The 21,683-nt window shown below is 42.5% G+C and overlaps 1 protein-coding gene across 5 annotated transcripts; it reads right to left on the reverse strand.

Annotated features, from left to right (window-relative positions):
* Positions 1 to 742: 742 nt before the first annotated feature.
* AKTIP (AKT interacting protein) lies at positions 743 to 14,261 on the reverse strand. Of its 5 annotated transcripts, none has more exons than XM_053953122.1 (10): positions 14,183 to 14,261; positions 9,882 to 9,997; positions 8,400 to 8,605; positions 6,813 to 6,877; positions 6,629 to 6,729; positions 5,346 to 5,434; positions 5,176 to 5,274; positions 4,855 to 4,962; positions 4,226 to 4,286; positions 743 to 1,669 (listed from the first exon to the last, which is right to left on the reverse strand). In XM_053953122.1, the coding sequence occupies exons 2-10, from the start codon at positions 9,921 to 9,923 to the stop codon at positions 1,559 to 1,561; spliced, it is 882 nt and encodes a 293-aa protein (XP_053809097.1). In that variant the 5' UTR covers positions 9,924 to 9,997; positions 14,183 to 14,261; the 3' UTR covers positions 743 to 1,558. The 5 variants fall into 5 exon arrangements, with proteins under 5 accessions (XP_053809097.1, XP_053809098.1, XP_053809099.1 ...); XM_053953123.1 differs by lacking the exon at positions 14,183 to 14,261 and adding an exon at positions 13,979 to 14,044; XM_053953124.1 differs by lacking the exon at positions 14,183 to 14,261 and adding an exon at positions 13,997 to 14,013.
* Positions 14,262 to 21,683: the final 7,422 nt, after the last annotated feature.

Consider the following 21,683-nt stretch of genomic DNA (forward strand, 5'->3'; position numbering starts at 1 on the left):
CTTTCCTTGAAAGGCACACAGCAGCACTTTTCCAGGCAATACAAACCCACCGTTCCTGTCCTCTACTGCAAATCTGATCAGGCACATGGCAATTCTAAGGCACGTTCAGTTCCTCATAACCTGCCATGTGTCCAGAGTACTGAGGCTACTGGGACATTAATGCCACTCAGAACAGTGATGGAGGCAAGTGCCACAAAGCCATCTGGTTTTCCTGCCACTGAGTGTATGACACTACTGGGAAAGTCTTTGCCCATTTCCTAAGAAGCCAAGAACTTATTCTCAAACAGAAGAGGTTGCAAATGACAAGTGAATTTAACGTGTCAGTTAAAAGGAGAACAAACAGACCCCACATCACTGACCACCCTCCCAAAACACCTCGAGTCACTAGAGGCTGTCCCAAGGCAGTTGGCTGGCACTAACGCCACCAATACAGGCAAAGGGAGTCAAAGGAAAAGCAGCCCAGCTCCAAGGGGTTAGCACTACAGGTTTTGATAGGACACTCCTGGGAGGCAAGAAAATATATCACACCAGGCTGTGGCATTAGGAAAAGTAAGTATCTGTCATAAGTTCACTTGAGCTTTGGAGAGGTTTTCCTGTGTGTGGAACACAAGTCTCTTCTGCAGAGCTGCTCCTGGCATCCCATGAGCATCCCAAACACCCCTGCAGACAAGCACCACCTACGTAGCCAGGTGCTCCCACTCTTCACTAATTGTCCACAGCACAGACTAACAGGGACAAAAGCTAGAGCACAGTTTCTTTTTATTTTAAGATGTCACTATTAACACACATCAGTCAACCATCCTAAGAAATCCCCTAGACACCTAGGGAATCTAAAACCCTCTAAGATTTTATTAGCTCAAGAGACCACCATTAAAAGCTTTGATTTTAGTGTTTCTGTACTAAAAAGTCTAACAAGCCTGACATTCTGCTTTCACCCTGTCAGACCAATGTGCGTTTTAGTGACAGTATCCATTTACAAATCAATAATACATCATACATCATCCCCAGCTTTACTTCTGGAAAGTGCTAAATGGAGCCAATGAACCGTCTATTTACAATTTCAGATCCTAACATATTTACAATAGAAACCAAAAGTATTTAAAACCATTAAATATAGTGTTTAACTCTGCTATATTAGTTTACATTAACACAGCTTAACTCTGGCATCATATTTCCAATACTAATATTTCTGCCAGTAATTTAAGATTCTTCTTAAAAAATTGCTATTCCTGGAGGGAAAAAAATAAAAGCTTAAAAACCAACCCGAAACCTCCAGGCATTTCAAAGCCCTGAGGAATTACCCACCCTAGACAGTCTTCAGGTAGAAATACTGTAGTGTTCAAGAGAGACTTCCAAACTCCAGGCAAGCCTTGAAAACCTAATGCATATGTAAAACATTAAGAGTCAGTAATCCATTGAGCAGGTTTACTGGAGTCACTGCTACCATTCGGGTTTTACTAATCCGTAGTCAAGAAGGAAACTGCTGCTTTGCTGTTTCTCCCTCCGTTACATTCCCTCCACCCCCAGAAAGTGTTTTGTGCACCAGTGTCCAGGACAGCTAAGTGGGCATTGTCTTCTCTTCTTTGCTGAAGGGCTGGACTGAGCCAGGCTTCACCCAGGACAGGCCAGAGACGTGCATGCTTTTGCAGTGCTGATCTTCCGGCTTCTTCTGGGGAAAACAAAGCTGAAGTTACAATTTTAAGATACCCAAACCCTCTCAGCTCCCCCTCCATCTCTTTTATCTTTAGCAAATACAAGCACAAAAGAGACTTGCACCACTTCCTCTCCTCAAAGAGGGATAGTAAGATGGCTACTGGTTTGTGGGAATGTGTGTGGCATCTGCAGAACCACCCTGACAATACAGGAGTTTTAAGGACTTGGGTACAGCTGCTCTATCCCACCATCAAGACTTAAGGATACTCCTTTTGCTTGGAGGCCCCAGCCCAGCATCACTGCACTGCTCTTCAGCACATTTCTTGGTTCTACAGAAAGAAGTGTCAATCCAAACCTCCCCCAGCACTGTCCCTGTACTTCTGCCTGGCAATGCTGGGTGTGCTGGGGAGGAACACTGCACCCCACAGGTGGTTAGGAACCCAAATTAATGTGCCAAAGTAGCAATTAATGCCTTTGCTAAACATGGGAGTTTCCTAATGCTCTCCAAGGATGGTCCTGTCCTTCCCTTCCCTGAGCATTTGTCACAGTTAAATGCTTGAACAGTAACTATTACCCAATAGTGCAACAGATATTTTGAACTCACTACTGCAATTCAGAAGACAAAAAAAAAAAAAAGCTTGAAATTGAAGAAGAAAGATACAACTTGGAGCAGCTGTAGATTCAAAGTAGTTAGAGATCAGTAAATTAGACATCTACTCTAGCTGGTCAAAGCAGCAGAAGAGCTTGCAGGGTTATTTTAATACCAGGAAGTGTACAGTAACTACACCAAACATGGAATGTTGTGTTGAGCTCTATAAAGTGAAAATTGCATGAGCAGACTTAGTTGTAACATGGAAAATCTTTTACTTGAAAAGTAAAATAAGGCAGCAGGAAAAGAGAACCTGCACTTCTGCCCCTCCCCATGCTTTGTGCCATGAGTGTGTGACAGACCTGCCATAACATGTTAGACAACAACAAACAAGAGGGATGAGTTAAGCCTGAGCCTTGCAGTGGCAGCTGCCTCTGCCATGCTGCACACTGGAACTACACCTTGGAATAGCCAAGTGCTCAGCAGGGAACTGGGACATCACTGCCCTTCCTGAATGGCCTAGCTGTTTCCCAAGGAACAGAATTCAGGGGTAATAAACAAGCATCCAGGGCTGTAGGAAGATTTGGGAACTTGTTTTTACAGGGAATGTTCACAACTACACTGACATTTGGGACACATCTTCAGCACAAAAGCTGGGCCATTCTTATCAACAAATGACTGGAACAACACAGCACCATGCATGCAATAGTTACAGAAGATGTTTGTTTTCACCTAAAAAGAAATCAACAGGTATCACCAAAAAAAACAGGACAAAAGAAAGGTCACTGTTGGCTATCAGTCTGAGACAATATCAGACCCTTTCCATTTCAAGCACTCTGACCTATTGTCTTTGATTTAAAGGATAAGAAGGAGGTGAAGAATGAAGGAGAAAGGGATGAGAAAAAGAAGCATCAGAAGTATTTCTTTAAGTTTTGTATGAACATCAAGAAGTCAATCTGCCCAAAATATTTTCCTGTGTGTTCCAAGGCTCTAATGTGACTCTGGCACTTGGGAGCACACTGCCACACTGAGCTCAGGCAGTGTGTACTATATTAAGATCAATTTTAAAACCATTCATTCCAGAAGACATGCAAGAACATGAGGTAAAGCATGCAGTGTGGAAGGCAAGTTAAAACTGACAAAAAATATTTTTTCATTACACAAAACCCCAGAAAAACATAACACAGCTTTAGGCCAAGTCAGTAACCAAAACATTCAGAGTGCATTTCCTTGCCAGTCCAGCTATGACAGCAGCCACTGTTTCAGAATCCCTTTGTAATACAAGTGGATTGACTTGTCAGGCCACTCAGTACAGACGCAGAATTGCTGTGTGCCTTGTCAAGTGCAAAGCAGTAATTAAAAAACAAAACAAAACATGAACAGTCTGAATCCTAAATCACATCCCATCACCCATCAGGTGAAAGCTCTATGAGCCAACACATTCTTACTCTGTCAGAAGCATCACTCTGTGATGGAAGGAACTCTCAGCACCTTTTGGTGAGCTGATATTGTCTCATCAGAAATCAGCAGCATTAGAGAAGCGAGCAAGGGACTATGCTTGTGCTGCTTCAGAAACTTTGCAAGGAGAAGAAAGTGCTGAAGCTTTGATTCAATCTCTCAACCGAAGAAAACAAAGAAGCTGGGGACTGTCAGGTAATGAAGAAATGGTAACAGTCATGACAAGTGCAGGACAAGCTAACAGGCTGCCAGTGAATGTCTTCATCCTTTCCATCCATAAACAAAAAAGAAAATATCTGCTTTGTGCCAGGAGTTGTACAAAGCTTTCTGGCTAAGTGACTAATTACTTAACACACTGAAGTTAGAGCAGTGGTCTCCTAACGAAGCAGTTATGTCACAACAGTTCCAGCATTCCTGCTGAGCCAAAAGAGGGATGGGAAAAGGTCTCTCTAGTACACAGAGAATCTTTCTTCCTGTACCGGGCAATAAACCCTTCCTAGAGTGAGAATGTGAACGCGCACGTACCTTCTGAGTCAACATCTTCTCTCTAGCTTCATCATGTATAGCTGGATTCCATGGAGAAAAGCTACAGAAAAAGTATAGTTTACTCTCTGTGCTGTGGTTGGCATTTTTGCAAACCACAGCACAGAGAGAGGAGAAAGCAGTGATTTTCCTTTGTTTCGTTTGTTGAATTTTAAGTAAATTATAAGTGGTGCTAAAATATACAGTTAAGAACTAAATTCACATTGTCATGGATTTTTTCAACAATAAATGTTTAGGTTTTAATTTCTGAGAACTGGAAGTTCAGCACATGTGACATGAAAAACCACTCCTATTCACCATGAAGCTGACTACTCCATCCCCCATACATGCAAGCTTTAGAAGGATTTTAAAACTCTGACCAAAGCTACAGTCATGCAAACTTGCAAACTGAGCTCAGGAAAGCCAGAAAGCAACATTAATTCATGGGCATTTCTGCCTGAGGGAGGTGGGTGTTTAAGGGCTTTTTGCTTGTTCTAAGGTTTGCTTGGTTATTGAGGCTTTTTTCTGAAACAAAAGCAGGTCAGCCTGACAGAGAAAGGCTGCCATCAGCAACTACACCAAAACTTGCTCTCAAAACATTAGGACAGGGTGAATTTGCTCAGAGTACTCACATGATTGCATAGGGGTCCTCTATTTTGGGCTGATCAAATAAATGACTACTGCATAGTTTGACACTGTCTACCACTTTACTTTTGAACAGCTGAACATCCTTTTCATACCTGCAAGACAGAAGTAAGTAGTGTTAAGTAATTGCAAGGAGCCACAAGTTGCTCTAGAAGCACAGGCTCGGCAAACCCTAACTTGAGTTCCTAACGCAACCAAGTCCGAAGGCAGAGACCACGAGTGGACAGAATTTTACAAACCTCTTGTTTCTGCAAGTCTATGCCAGAACCTCTCAAGAGGCCATGCCCATACACATGGAAGATACTCACAGCACTGCAGCCTCAGGGTTCAGAGGACTGGTTGTATCAATCTTGTAGAAGACTCTGCGAGCGTACATTAACACTTGCCATATGTGATTATGATTTCTCCTAAAAAGAACAAAGCACGATGAAGAATGGAACAAACTTCTCAAATTATCCATCAATTTGTCAGCACTAACCTCCATTTTGCAAATGCTCTTTTCACATCCAGTTCACCAGATAAAGGGTCCACTAGTGGGTGGAAGACAGGCAGGTCAAAAACCAAGCGCTGTGTTAGGAAAAAAAAATTCATTATGACAACTTCAATCCTAATGCCAACACCATTGGTCAAGGTCAGTCAAATGTTGCTTCCAAATACTAATTAATTGTTACTGTATTAAAGGAAAGCAACTGCAAGTGATTTCTACCAGCTGTGAAACTGTAACCCAACACACCTGTGTAACATGTAGCTTCTTGTCCTCTCTAACATGCCATCACCAAATCAGGAAACTAATCCAGTTAACTGCACAGGCACTAGTGCCAACACAGGTAATAATATCAGATAAGAACAGATTAAAGGAGTTTTTCTGGTTTAGCTATTTGTGACTGAAAGCTTTTTACATACTTGAGCTATAATCAATACTCTTTTTTTATCCTATACACTTTTAAGTAAACTGAGCAGTGACACCTTGGTGTCTTCAGCTCTGTACAGCTCATCAGTGTTCACACATTGTTCCAAAAGAAAGGTTTCCTACTAGTTATGTTCTTTCAAAGATGGTAGCTTTACATAAAACTTGACACCAAGCAGGCAGCTACGCAACACAGCAGTTGTGTGCACCTGCCCTCAAATCTTCCTCTTAAAGAAGTGTGGCCAAGAGGGTAAGCCGCTCTGAAGAGTCTGACTGCCACAAAGTATTTTTTTATTTTAAAATTGGTCCAATAACTTAGAACCTTTTCACTAAAGAGGAAAAGAGAAAGCAGAGATGGAATATAACACCAAAGTAACACCTGTCTCCCCCCTCCCTTTGCTTCACCATGTTCTACTCAAATTTTTGGTTCTTTGTTTCAATGTAATTTAGAAGAGACAATCAAGAAATCCTGCAGTATTATATCAAGCACAGCACAGGTGTCTGGATTTTACATTCCATTATATCACTACTCAGAATTCTGATACCTCTTTAAGGGCTTCAATTTCAAGTTCCTGCTGAGGAAGTAGCAAATCAAGAGTGAAGGGAAAGAACTGGTTTATTACTTAACATCCTAATGCATCTGACCTCAGGAAGTTCACTCCACACCAGTCTCAGTAATCACAGTAATGTAATTCCTCCACAGTGGTTTGCAAATGTGTACAAGACATGGCAAATGAGCCCAGTCAAGTGAACAAAATGATTTCAAGGAAAAGGGAGGCTAATTGGTGCATCAGCTTTAACAAAAATCTATACTTCTCCAGGAAGGAAGAAAGAGCCAAGAGATAGCCACTTACCGGGCAGTCTCCGTCTGGGTAATTATCAGGAATATAGACAGTGAACTTAAACACACCATCCTGGTAGAGCCCATGTCTTATGAATATGACACCAAACCACACTGCAAGTGAGAAAGTTTGCTTGAGTGAAAGAATTAGCAAATGTACATATATAAAACAACTTAAAAGTTAAGTTTAAACTTACTTAAAGCTGAGCGGTACGAGGGCTGCACGTAGACACCTGGCAACTTCTGCTTCACCACCAAGGTACTGCAATCAATCAGAGTCAGCACTCAGATCCACAACCACACTGACACAGCAAACCCAGAATGTACCACCCACAGCCCAACAGGGCTTTCTTCCACAAACTCACTCCCAATTCCCAAGGCTGCTCACAGAAGGAGGTGACAAATATAGTGAAATCACACTCTTTCCCTCCTGCTTTTTACACCACTCCACCTAAATACTTACTAGCAGAGAACACTATTCCTCCTGAGAAAACCAAGTAGATAAGCAGAAAAACTCTTCCCTCAGTAGATGCATTTAACATATGTCAGTACAGAAATTTACAATTTTCTACTGAATCCCCAGTCTCAAAGTAAGGAAGAAAAAAGAAATTCAATTAAGTAATTTTGAACACAGATTCACAGTCAATTGTAATTGCTGCTGAAATGTGACCAAACTTCAACCTCAATTTTAAACAAGTATTTTTTCAGTTTTAGATGACACTATGCTGCAGATCAAGCTAAAATTACACTGACAATAGCCAAAACAAACGAAAAACCAAGTTATTAACATCACAGGTTTTCCAGTTACTTGGTGTATGGGTTCATTAAACTGAACTCTACATGCTTGCACAAACAAACAACAATCTTAAAGTAAACCATTAACACAGTTCTTTGCTTACCATTTCCCTACCATTTGTTATTAGTTCCCCAGTAATGAATTTGCATTATAGTACCAATATATTTACTCAGAAGAAAAATATCTTTCTTGAATTAAAAGGCAGAGTCAATTCCTCAAAAAAGAAATAAATGTTTTGAGAGTTCTCACTTTCAACTTAACAGTTAAATACAAGAACTGAGACACAGTGTTACATAAGGACTCCAGGGATTTCATTCCAAAAGGCACCACATACTTGGGAATCCAGTATGTCTATTACAGAGGAAGTCCCTTCAGCTCTGTAGCACTAACCAGTTATATAACTAGAAAGTTTTCAAGACAGATTGTTATGCTCCCACAGCAGCCTACAAATCACTAGATGGGTGAAATGCAACTCCTGCCGCATAAGTTTCACGTTAAATATCACAGTAATGAATACAGACTTCCCAACATCCACTTGATCAACTGGATCAGGCAGTGTTCAAGTGTTTCATGTGACAGCTGAAGGAAGGTCCCACAACCTAACTCATTAGATAGCACCATATATTCATGAGCATCTTCCCACTCGGCATCTGCTGCTTCAACTTTAATACTTGTTTCAAATATTTGGTATTTCTGACCAAAATGCCATTAGGATAACTAAGCTCACAACATGCTTACTTCAAGATTAAGAAATCTAATAATTCAGAGAATGACATCTAAAAGTACCCCTTAAAATCTCATCTTTTTTCTCCCTTTCTGTCTCAAGAGATCAAGGCTGCTGCTCCAGAAAAAGAATTCTGCAGACAATGCTGTCCTGCCTTCAAAAACTATGACAGACATCATGCAAGACCTAGGCCTTTGCAGGGTTTTTTCTCCACTGAAGCATAAGCCCAGTGACCTAAAAAAGATGAAAAAAGTGAAAACCTACAACTCTGCAAGTAGTGAGTACTCCAAATAAAAAGGTCCATAGGAAGCATGTGTTCCATTTGTGGACTGGGAGGAGGTGGCAGGTGAAGCAGGCTTGGTTATTGGCACAGCATTCTTTGGGATAGAAGGCAACTGTTTCTTTGCAGAGGCTCGCAGGGGACTGGTTCGAAGCTCTCCACTCAATGTTTTCTCTTCAGTGTCAGATCTCTGTCAAATCAAAGGAAAGCCATGAGATCACAGGCCATATTTCAGACATATTTAACATATGAACATATTTTAACACAGGTTTAAACCAAATTATGGTAATTACACGTTAGGCCAATGAAACATATCTTGGGTTTTGGTGATCTATTGCTTGAGGAAGAGCATGGAGGGGTGTTCCCTTGCATTTTATTTTTATATAGACTTTTGTTCAACTAAACACAACCTACAAGCACAAAAGCATTCAGTGCTGGATAGGAAATCTGCAGATTAGGACAAATGCTTAAGGAGGCTTACATTTATTTAGAACCTGAAACCAGACAGTATATAACATCAGCTTACAAGTCAATCTATTTCTAGCACACAGTGCATCAAGATAAATCATTTCTACTGACAAGCATCCTTACACTGTAGACTTCAAAGACACTTTAAAGTAGTGTAGTAAAACTGAGATGAAAAACCAAAATTTTATGTATTTCACTTCCTGACTGTGCTTAAGACATCAACATTCCACTTGGAACTGATCCTATAGCTCACTCCCACAATGAAAGGATCACCACTTGGCAGTTGTACCAAGTTTAAATAGTTTTACTATAGGAACCCTTTTATGCCTTTGCTGCCTTTTCTTGGAAGAAAAGAACAAACAAACCACTGTCAACAAACACTGTACTACTCACAGACCCCAAAATCATTCTACAGATTGCCAGGACAAATGTGCAGGCTACAGACTTGTGCTTAGGCTACATGTGGTGACTAAAGGCAGGATTTAAGCTGTGGTATTTTGGAGGGCCCAAGGTCTGGACTAGTAACAATACCTCATGATCAGTATTACATAATTTGCCCTAGAACTGAATACCTGGGAAGTGATTAACCCTAGAACTCCCATACTTTTATTACTGCTACAACCTCAAGCAGCGACGGCACTACAGAGGCATAGTTTTGTCAAAGCTCATTGCACATGCTGTGGCTAAGCTCTACATAAGACACTAAAATGTCTTAAGAAAAAAAGTGTTTCCACTGCTTTAACTAATTTGTTTCACATTTCCTCTTTAAAGATGCTTCAGATAAAAAGAGTCAACAAATTCTGGAGTAGACTTTATGCACAGGCACATTCCAGTTAACAGAGCTCAAAGCTAGTTTTCACTTTTACTGAAGGTGATCACAACCCTCAGGATAAATGCACAGTAAAACACTATTTGCAGATCACCTGATGTTTGTTCCCAGCACTACTACCACCCCTCCCAAGCATGACAACACTTCCTGGCATCCATTCATTAAATACCTTGCGTACAGAACCTGTAGACATGCTCCAGAAAGGGTTCATAACGTGGATTCCAAATAAGGGGCTGCCACTTTTCGGTGTCTTTGGAGTGTCCTCAGGCCCTTTGGATTTGCACCCTAAAAGTAAACAGAATGAACATGCATTTAACAGATAAACAGGACTCAATATATAAATAGGATTCAGATCTAATTCTGCAGTCAGCATTATCTTTCTGTAACTTCAGAAGAAAATTTCATGCATGTATGCAAGACCAACAACAGTTAAAAATGCCAAAGCTCTATTATATGCTCCAGAAGAATAACACGTCTATTTCTGCACCTGAATCTCTGCCCTCTTTCTGCTAGAAAAAGACTCAACATTCTGCATTCCATGTTCATTTTGCCAATGAGAAGAAAAGAAAGGGTCATCTCTTGGCTCAGCACAATTTAGGAAGACTCCCTACACGTGCAAATATTAAAGTTATCACCTCCCCATTTCAGTCCAGCACCAGACAGAACCATGACCCTGTTAAGAACTGTCCCTCACAGACACTCTTGACTTTGCACATTTCTGAAGTGTCCCAGTTTGAGAAATTCTGTCATTCCCAGTGACAGAGATGATCCTTTCACTGAGTTTGCATCATGTATGTGTCATTTTGTTTTCATCTGCATTGGAACACCACCAGGAATAGACAAAGCCATAGAACACAGAAGTTTCTCTGTGGCTTATTTAATGGTCTCATTATGAGCACTAAGGCTTAGTGCTCTTTAGACCAGCAGCCCAATAACAAGGACTTCAGCAGTATTTGGAGTTTCAGTGTCATCTACTGTGTATGTCCTTGCTTTCCTCTCTTTCTCTCTTTTTTTTTCAAGTCTTGCTATTACTTTTTCAAGAACTGTGATCCATAGCACCTCTTAATCTGGCACAACCTATTGCCTCCACCCTTTTTTTCCTCTCCAGTTCTCCTACTTTCTTTCCTCATCTCACCCTCCCATTTTTGGCTCCATCACCTTAGGTTTTGAGGCACTTTACTCAGTTGCTTTAATAGAAAGTTTCACAGCATGGATCAAGAAAGCTAATGTGATGTGAGAAAGACAGAGCCAGTGGCACAGGTTTCTATTGTGGTCAACACTACAATTTTACTACAGTAAGGAATGCAGCATCTGTTCACCATTGGTCTGAGTAGTTTATAGAGAAAATGGAAATATTATGATCAAAATCTTCCTAAAATTAAAATAAATGCCAATCTTATTGAAAGAAAAAAAAAACCCACCAAAAAAAAACAAAAAACAAAAAAAAAAAAACCAAAAAACAAAAAACAAACAAACCACACACACACAGACAATTTATCCAAAGAAAGTCTAGGAATTTTAAATATTTAAAAGAAACATCAATATCAAATCATAGCCTTCTAGGCTATGCAGCAGCTAAATATTAATAAAAAATTGCAAGCACCTTTCAGAAAAGTGATGAAAAATAATTAATTTCCCCACCCAAAATCATCTCAAACATTCCAATATACAACAGGTTCCTGCAGGTATTTTCTCCTCTTCAGCAGCCACAGTTTCACACCATTCTGAGCCACTGAAGAGAGAAAGTCAAAGCACAGCTACTGCCCTGTGAAAGCAGGGAGAAGATGTTTTCACTTTTGCCCATCTTTTGTCTGGAAAGCAGAATCCTGCCAGAGGGCTGTGCCTTTTCCATCAAACCAGCCAGACTAAGTAAGACAGGAAGACACTGGGCCAGGAAGGTACGAGACATTTCCTCGGGAAACTCTGGTGTAACCAGAGGGTGGAGGAACTGACGCACAAAAAGCACCTGAGCGCTCCAGCTCTGACAAGAGGGAAAAGTGCTGGGAGTTGAGGTACAGGTTGGAAGCCAATTAGCTGGAATCTGGAGTGATTATGGGATTGGGGTGGGATGAGTTTGTTTGTTTTGGGCTGGTGTTTTTTACAAGCTGCATTAACCCGGAACCAGAGATAGGAGAGAAGGAGTCAGCAGGACAAAGAGCAACACATGTAGGTAAAAACCTGCCCAACCTACTCCCAGGGAAACAGGGGACTTCTCTAGAAGCTTGGAAACTTATATTAGATGCAGTTCAATCACCAGATCCACCCTTCAGAAAGCAGCTATGTATCTCAGTACACTTCCACCTTTGCCTACCTACGTGCTATTAAGAGCAAATAAAACATTGTTTTAGCTCTAGTTAAGCTAAAGAATAACTTCCACAGGGCGTCTTGCACAGACTTTTTTTTATCCAGTTGCTTGCCAATTGTAAATCATACATGGTACCATCCTAAATTTATTGTTAAACTTCCTCCAGTCTCATACACCTGCTAAAATTAAAAACAATAACCAAGCAACAGCAAATTTATATTTGACCACCTATCCTATTCTCACTATGTCTGCAGCAGACAAAGGAGAGCCAAGTTCTGATATTATTAAGTGGAATTTCTAAGCAGTTTAGGCATTCACACCTACTCTGGGCTCAGTGTCTACCCCAAGGTACCCACCATTCTGGCATCTTCCAATGCTGTAACTACTAAAACCGTCAGGTTCCCAAAATAACCCAATACTCTCTTCTCATTTTATGGAAAGGGAATAAAAACATTCAAAGCCATCCCCCTCTCTCTCCTTTCACACTGTCAACATTCACAGTACCTCATCCAGAAGAGCTCAATAGTGTGCCACTCAGTTGCACATTCTACTGATTTTTCCTGCTTTAAGAACAGCAAGTAACAGCAACCCCCCTGAGCTGTCCTCCTCCCACGGCTCCCTTCTTCTGTAGCACTTTCTTTTCAGTAAAACAGCAACTACACAAAGACAGAACACAAACTTCTGAAGAAACACTACTTCAAATACTGCTTCTTGGAAAGACCTTTTAAGTTATCCACAGCACCACACTGGGACCAAGAGCCACCTGCTGCCAGGTGTAACTTCATGTCCACATTCTCCAGGTACGCAATACACACCAGCAGTCAGAGCAAGTGTAAAGTTATCTGATACTTCATCAGCACTCTAAAAGACCTCAAAAAACTGAAGTTATCACTAGCAAAACCATAACATTTAATTTCTTTGCTTTCGCACCTTTTCCTTCTCTACATTACAAAGTTTCATCAAGAAAAGTCTCATTTTTACCCCCTCTCCTAATATGTGTCATATTTTTCTCCCCTCACCAACAGAGTTATTTGATCAAACACAACACTAAAGCAATGTGAAAAAACTTTATCTGCTTGGAACAGAGCACTCTTCTAAAGATTTTCTGGAAACGTCAACAAATCAAAGAGAACCACTCCCACCCCTGAGAGCAAACTGAGCTACTTCAGCAGAGCACCAGAGAACAGTGCATACTGCACATACAGTATTACGTGCTTGTCCAGCAACCGCCGCTGTCAGTTCGCACTGGAACTCATTTCTCTCCAGCACAACCACTCCTGACCTCCTTTGGACCCAAGGCCCTCGTTCAGCCACACCTTAACCTGCCGGACAGCACGGGAGCCGCTGGTGGCGGCGAACAGGAACACTGACCAGTCAAGCCTGTTCGCCAACTCTTCTTCCACACGTGGGTTAAACGTTCCATACCAACACCTGCTGCTACGAGCTCAGTCCACTAGGAAACTATAATCTACGCCAACGACACCTGCTCTCAGACAGCAGCCTAAGGGACATGGGGTGTTGGCCGGCCGAGTCCCCCAGCACAGGGCGCTCAGAGGGACCTGACAGCCGGGGGTCATGGCAGGTTAAGAGCAGTCCTGCGAAGCCGGACCGGGCCCCGGGGTGTTACCGCCGAGGCCTCGGCCGTGCCGCAGCGCGAAGCGGCTCCCAGGGCGGGGAGCAACGACCTGAGGGTTGGCAGCCGCCGGGCCGGGCCCCGCTAGCAGCGGCCGAGCCCGCGGTGCCTCTCGCACCCAGCGCGGGGCAGCCCCAACGGGCCGCGCCCGCCCGGCCCCTCACGGCGGCAGGTGACGGCTCCGCGGCCGCAGACAGCCCGCAGCCTCTCAGCGCCAGAACAGCCCCGCTGCCCTCCCGTGCCGCGGGGACGGGACCCCCGCGCCCGTTCCGCCCGGGAGGCTCCGCTCGGGCAGGGCCGGGCGCTGTAGCCCCTCTCGCTCACCCACCGAGGCTCCGCCGCTCACCCGCGCGGCCCAGGCCCCGCCACCGCCACCGCCGCCGCCGCCGCCGCTCCCGCTACCCCCGGCACAGCCCCATTTACCGCCCGCCCCTCCGGCCGCACATCCGGGCCGCCCCCCGCGGCCAATCGGCGCCCGCCGCTCCCGGTACCGCCCCGCGGGGCGGGCGGCGCGGCCGCGGCCGCCACTCACAGCTCGGGACGGGCCTGACGCGCCGGGGCCGCCCCGGCTCCGTCACCGCGCGGGGCCGGCCGGCCGGGAGCTGCGGGCCCCGCCCCGCGCACGGCGATTGGTCCGAAGGCCTGTCCGTCTAGTGGCGGGCAGACCAATGGGATCGCGCGGGTGCACCTGTCACTCTCTAAACTGGCTGAACGCGCCGGGGGTGGAGCTTAGAGAAAAAAGCAGCTCTCATTGGTCAGCGGGGCGCGCGGGGACGCACGCCATTGGTCGGTGGGCCCAGAGGCCGCCTGGGGCGGGGCCTGGGGCCCGTCCGGCACCGGCCCGTGTCCGAGCGCCGGGCCCAGCGGGGCCGCGGAGGGAGCGGGACGGCCTGTGCCGGGCTGGCCTGTGCCGGGCTGCCTGTGCCGGGCTGCCGGGGAAAGCCCGGGGAAGGGCAGAAGAGGCGGAGCTGAGGCGATGCCATCCGGGACAGCCGCACCGGGGACGTGTTCCCGCACCGGACAGCGAGGGGCAGCGGAACAGTGGCACAGCGCTGCAGCTCGGTGAACACCGTGTGTGTGTGCTCTGAGGCATCCACTCAGCCTCTCCAGAATTTGTAGCTAACGCTGCCTGTATGAGCCGAGAACTCCAACCTTCTACTAGAGGTGACGTAGTCAGTCGTGGACATTCGTCACTCCTTCTCACAGGCTACTAAAATGGACATTTAAAAAACATTTTCAGTTGAATTTTTTGGGTTTTTTTTCCTCACAGAATCACAGGATGGGTCAGGTTGGAAGGGACCATAGTGGGTCACCGGTCCAACCTCCCTGCTCAAGCAGAATTACCCAGAGCACAGGGCACAGGGTTGTGTGCAGACAGTTCTGGAATGTCCCCAGTGAGGGACACTCAGCAGCCTCTGGCCAGGCTGTTCCGTGCTCGGGCCCTGCACAGCAAAGAACTCCTTGCTCGTGTCCAGGTGCAACTTCTGGGCATCATTCCTGCCCCTTCCTCTTGGCCCATTGCTGGGCACCAGGAGCAGAGCCCGGGCCCTGCTCTCTGCAGACAGGCACAGACAGGGCTGAGGGTCCCTCTCAGCCATCTCCTCCCAAAGGCGAACAGCCCCGACCCCTCGGCCTTTCCTTGTAAGAGAGGCGCTCCAACCCCTTGACTATCTTTGCTGGATGGACCTGCTCCAGGAGCTCCATGACTCTCTTGCTGAGGAGCCCAGAACTGCACAGCACTCCAGTTGTGCCCGAGCAGGGCTGCGTAGAGGGGCAGCATCACTCCCTGACCTGCTGGCAGTGCTCTTCCTCATGCACCCGAGGATCCCGCTGCCCTTATTAGCCACATGAATACGCTTGCTGGCACATTTTAAACCTCCTTTTAAAATTAATAACACCAGTTCTGATACTACTGCTGAGCAGGTACCTAGACACACAATGTAAATTTACATTAAAAATATATACACACAGATATAAATACAAAATTTAGCTCTATAATCTGCCGAAGAAAAGGAGGAAAAAAGAATGAACCTCAGGAGTTCATTTTTGATTTGTAATTAGGCTTTTTCTGAGCCCAGTAGAACAATTACAAAAGTGCTATACCAAAACTGAAGTAATTTGTCAAGGTTTGGAATGTGACAACAAAATCCATGCTATCTCAAGTATAAAAATTACAGAGAATTTTAAAAATCAATGCATATAGGGTGGATTTATTTTTGTTCCTAAGCTATAAGCAAAAATACCACGCTAAGGTTATCACTTTGTCTCAATTATTGTAGCCTCCTATCCCCCTGTCCTCAAAATGCCACTTTAAAGTCTTCAGTCAGTTAATAACGTTATTATTCTGGCTAAACAGCCAGGTTTCTAACACCCTTTGGCAATTTCCTGTTCTTCAGTGTTTCAAATGCAAGCTCTTTGCCTGCACCACTGAAGTGCTGCACAACTTCCCTTTAGGCTCATATCCAAAATTATCTGCCTTCCACTGCTACATGCAGTAGTAGCAGTCACTTGTTACCTCCTTTTTTTCTCAATCTTTTTCCTGCTATCTATTTTCTTTTTCCTCCTCTAAATCTCTTCCCACCAACTCTCCTTTGAAGGTTTTGTGTCCAGAAATCTTTTTTTTATGTGGTTACCTCCATCAGTGGGCTTTTCAGACCTAACCATTCCTCAAAGTGTCTTGCCTGTATCAGGTGCTGTTCTTGCTGAGGAATGAAAGGTGATAATGAAATCCTCACTTACATGCTTTGCAGATCTCATCCTGCAAAATTCTGTGGCTTGAACAACATTTTGGTGTTGACTGTACATGCTCAGGATGTTGCAAAATTATATTACAATGGAAATAACATTTTGACTTTGGTATGAAGGATTGTGAGGAATACTTTATCAGGCCTTTGAGCTCAATATTGTTAATTCTCCAAACCCCACTATAGTCCAAAGTTTCCTATTTGCTAACTAGAGGAATAATATTATGACAAGAAAAAAGCCCTTGTCTAATAAATTTTATTAAAAGCTCTTTAGATTCCCTTCCTAGTCATACCAAATGTGAAATAATTCTACTTAACAAATCTTTGTATTTTGACCAGTGTAAGAGATTAATCAGGCCTAGTAAGCTTTTTGTATATTATTTATCTCATGAAAGATTTCTTTCCTTATGGGTGGTACCTGTAGCAAACATTGTATGATTAATACATGTCTAAATAACCTTTAGATACCCTTTTCCCTACTTTTAGATACTCTGTATCTGTTTCACCCAGAATTCTAAATACTGTAAGGAATTTTTCCCCAATACCTATGCTCATGCCCCAAAACCATACATACTTGTAATCCAAACCCCAAAATTGCCAAGCAGCTTCCTGTACCTCTGTGGAGGAAGGGAGGGTGCTATGGCCGTATCGTTTAAGGCATGGTCAACGTGATGCTTAATTGTTCAGTGTGGGAAGTCTGGATAGTTCTGAACGGACCAGAATTTCCCCTTGTGGTGGCTGTGGTTTTGAGAAGAAATCTGAGCTAAAAAGAGACGAGGAAGGATAAATAAATCTGTAATTAGCTCGGGCTCGGCACCACTAGATGGTGTCCTGCAGCTGCTCTAGTCACACATGGCAGTCCTCGGGCAGGTGAAGGCACAGAAGCTCCTCCTCGGCAGGAACACAGCGAGTGCTGCAGGACAAATGAGTGATCAGGCTCAGTGCTCCTGCTCACCTCCCGCTGAAGTCCCCGGTGCCTCTAGAGGGAGGCTGGTAAAAGAGTTTTGACAAATAACCTATATAACCACACAAACCTACATAACCTTACTTGATAATTATTGATATTAACATGACTTTTTCTTCCTACAATGCTAAGGTGAAAGATGGCATTTTCTGTTTTTCAAAGCTAAAAGGCAGAATTACAAACATAGTTAAAACCTTGAACTGTTTTTTTTTTTTGTACTTCCAAGCCCAATTTCTTTGTGCTTTGTGTTCTACAAGAACATGCTATCAGCACTTTATAAAGTAATCAAAGTGAAAAGAAAAGTAATCAAGTAAACAGTTTATATTTTTGTTTCCTTTTTTACCTTGGTGAAAATGGCATGTTGTTTCATAAAGAGATTGTTTTAAATTTCTCCATACTGGTCTCTATTTGCATAATTGCTAATAACAAGACATATCCTTTCAGTAAACAAAGAGAAAGAAATTATTAGATCTCTAAAATATGTTGGAAGACCTACAAAAATATTTAAAATGGGTGTTTTCAATTTAAATGTATCTGTGAAGCAGTGGGTGGAAGGAGGTGATTCCCAGTGCATAGCAGTGCAAGTTATCCATAAGGAGAAAGACATCAGGTCACAGTTCTCCCCTCATTCTGAAGGACAACAGCACAAACAATAATTACACAAACTGTTTGGAATGGATACCTGCTGGGGAGGCTGAGCTACTGCATGGCTCTGCCCCTGCAATGGCAAGGCCACGTACAGGCCAGAGAGGCATTTGCTTTGGGAAGGCCTTCCTGAGACTGCCTGAAATGTGAATTCCCAGACAGGCCTTCACAGCTTGACAGAAAATGCTGCCCAGACTCCTGCTACCTGTGCTGGGGCTTCAGCTGCTTTGGCACATTGCTCTCTTTGGATTTGAAATTAACAAAGTGTAAAAAGAAAACATTAATTAGAAGCTAATTTTTTTTAGGAACACTATTGGAAACTAACAGCAAATCAAACACAAACCCCTCTTCTAGTTTACACCTAACAGTGTGGCATTTCTCTATTTTCTTTAAAGCAAGCATAAAGATGGAAACTTTTTCTACTAGTAATGTTGATTCAAGATTATATACTCATTTTTCCTATTTTCTTTTTTTATTACAATGGAATTGCTAGAATGGATGCAGCTATAGCTGCACCAATATAAAAGTGTTTTTGACTGCATATCTATTTTCCCTGAGGAAGAGGTAAGATGGAACAGCACTAACTGCATCATCAAAATTTGTCATTTAGTTCTTAGGGTAGAATCTCAGGACCTACTGCTGGTCTCTGCTCAGTCAGCAGCAAAGTATTATAACAAGGACAAAATATTAAATTTATTTATTCCCCATAGAAAGCCTCCTAGTCTTCCTAGACTCACTTAATATAAAAAGAACACATTTGTGTATAATATTCAGGCACTTCTGTATTTGCATGGCTGTCAGTGTGTTTCACAACATGAGAGATTGACTGCATTAATGGTTCCTGAATAGCAGAAGCTCCTATCAATGACTAATTAAAGATCAGATCATGCCCTTCAAACTGCACTTTCTTCAATACGTCTCACACTGAGGAAAAAATACATTAAACATTTAAATCTGAATGTATTTCAGATTCCTTAATTTATGAACTAGAAACCTCAGTCACTGTGAGTCCAACTGTGCAGAATTCAGAACCATGAAAGTTGTAAAACTGACTTACTGTACTCTTTTATTCCTTTGTATTTGCTTTCCTAATAGCTCTTATTTGAATGGTGAGAGTTACAGTTCTAAGATGAATTTTGGTTCTGCACAGTATGATTTTGAAAGTAATTTCCTATTATGAGGACAGAAGGGACTATTTTATCACTATTTTTTTTAAGAAGTTGAACACTTGAATCTGACTAGAGGTTTATAATATCAGAACAAATCCCAGAGGAAGACTTAGATCCCAATTGCACTGGTTTTCTACTTATGGGAGTACTTGCTTCTAGCTAACACATCCCAGAAAAGATAGGTCGATGAGAAGCACTCAATTTATTAGTCACACATTTTGAAAATATGTTCCTTAGCTATCAAAATCATACATATCCTGTTTTTACATGTTAAAATGTAAAATTAATCTTAAAACTATGTATCCATACAAATTATTTGTAATAGAGGCATTGTCAGGATAAAAGCTTGTATATTTAATTCCTACCTTTGATTGTCTACTGATTAATTAAAATTCCTCCTTTTAGAATTTTCACAGCCATTCATTGAGAACTTTTTATAAGTTGTTAATCGGACTAACTAGACTTACAGCTCTAATTAATATTTCCTTATGAATAAGGGTTTTTTCCCCTCAATATCTTCCTTCAATGAAACATTTTGAATCATAATAATGTAGAACAAACTTTGGAACAAAAATGTATGTAATCCCACACTCTCAAGGATAACTAAGATTACAGAGTAATCAGAATGAAGAATCTTTTTGAAAAATCAGTTTTGCAGAGAATATTTATTAAAGTGTATCTGTATGAGACATCTTTGGCAAATCAGTGAACACAGTCCATGTAAACAAGCTTTGATCAGCAGTTTCCACAATATCATTATGAACTCCAGTGTTTGCTGTAATGGTATGATATGATAAGTGAAAGGCAGACAAAAACCAATTCATAATTTTCAGATGGAAAATCACAGTTAATTTGTTGACTGAAAAATAACTACATAATTTCAGAGATGATAAGACATAATAAAGTAGGACTATTCTTTTCTGCACTCACACCTTGAGCCATATTTCTACACAAAAGTCACTTTCCTCCTTTCATCTTCTTATTACTTTCCTGGTAAAGTGACATATTAAGCAGGTATGTAAGTGGTTGATAATTTTAAAAAGCTGAATATTTAAAAAACTTAGTGGATGACTGATCAAAGAACTGAATATGAAGAGTAAAGACTGGGGAGAGAGAGGGTGAATATGCAAAGGAAGCTTTCACATTCAAAGGGGAACAACTACAAACAGCTACCAAGGGCTGCAGCTCAGTTAATAAAGTTCCAAGCAGAAATTATGTTGGGCTTGAATCAGAGGCTGCCACTGAGCAGCACCTTACAGCCCACACTTCCACCTCCTGCCATAACATCCTGTCCCTAGGGCTGCTCCGCCCCTCACTGATCCAGTCCCCATTTCCAGCTGCCCTGCCCTGCAGTCTCACCTTGGTGACCGCAGGATTCCAAGAAAGGAAAAGCTTGTGAGAAAGACACTTTTCTCTTCCCTCCATCTCTCCAAACAGAAAGTGTAGCTGATGCTACTGACTCAGAGTTTATAACTGGGAGCAGAGAAGCTATTTTGGCAAACATAAAGGGCTAAATGGAAACTCAGAAACATCCTTCTCCCTCACAAACAATTTTTTCCCCCAGTTCTATAGTCTGTATATACCATATACTTTTCTGGCTCAAACTAAACAGTGTAGTAGATAGTATATATTTAGAAGATTGTATATAAAGAAAACATATACTACATTAGGTCTTTCTAGAGCTAGACTGAACACACAGGGAAAAAAGAAAGACCAGCAGCTCAGCATCTTCCCACAGGCTGCACACCTGGCACCTGGGGCAGATGTCAGTGTGGAAGGGTCATTCTTTCACTGGAAACAGGCAGATGGGAGCTGGTTATGTCTCAGATTTGTTCTCAAATTTTTAGGCAGCACAAGCTGAACACAAGCTGGGTAGTGCAGGAAAACAGAGTAACTTTTGGGTTGCATTGCAAATGGATCCCTTCAATGAGCAGGAGGGGAGCAAGAATGCTGACTCAGATAACTGTCTTGGAAATGCAATTGGACTCAGGATCTGGCTATCCAGTTATAGCTGAAGAACCTCATAAAAATGAACACTGCTAGATGGAAAATTAAATATTTGCTCAGTAGGAAGCAATTTCAAGTCAAATGAAGTTACTGTTGGATTCTACTGCATCATAACCAGGATATAGAAACCTCAGTCTGTCTCCCAATTTGGACTATTCACAACCAGTTTGACTAGTCACAAATTAATGTTTTAGGGACATTACAGAACAATTTTTAAAAATCAACAAAATTCCTGTTAACTTCAGCAAGACTTCAGTTGAGATATTTAATCTATGAATAAAAACTTAGGTTGGCAAAAAAAAAATATCTTCAATAGAGCATCTTTGTCCCCATCTGTTTCAAGTGGTTTATTTTTTACCTGAGTTTTGGTATCTTTTCTATGCCATCTGCAACCTTTTCTCTGCATGTTAGTGTACTTTTGTATCTCCCATTCAGTTCTATTTGTTTCCTCAAAGTAATAATTTAATTCAATCTTATCTTCTATACATTTGTCAGTTACTAAAT

This window comes from Vidua chalybeata, chromosome 11 (genome assembly GCF_026979565.1).
Source record: "Vidua chalybeata isolate OUT-0048 chromosome 11, bVidCha1 merged haplotype, whole genome shotgun sequence".
Taxonomy (NCBI): Eukaryota; Metazoa; Chordata; class Aves; order Passeriformes; family Viduidae; genus Vidua; species Vidua chalybeata.

Bases quoted from the DNA above. Each gene is read 5' to 3' on its own strand.
- AKTIP (XM_053953120.1), bottom strand. From the start codon at position 13,440: ATGGAACGTTTAACCCACGTGTGGAAGAAGAGTTGGCGAACAGGCTTG. The intron at 6,878-8,399 runs GTAGGTTTTCAC...GATTGATTGCAG, and splicing joins TACTCACTACTTGCAGAGTT to TACCTTGGTGGTGAAGCAGA. The intron at 6,730-6,812 runs GTAAGTTTAAAC...TCTCACTTGCAG, and splicing joins CTCGTACCGCTCAGCTTTAA to TGTGGTTTGGTGTCATATTC.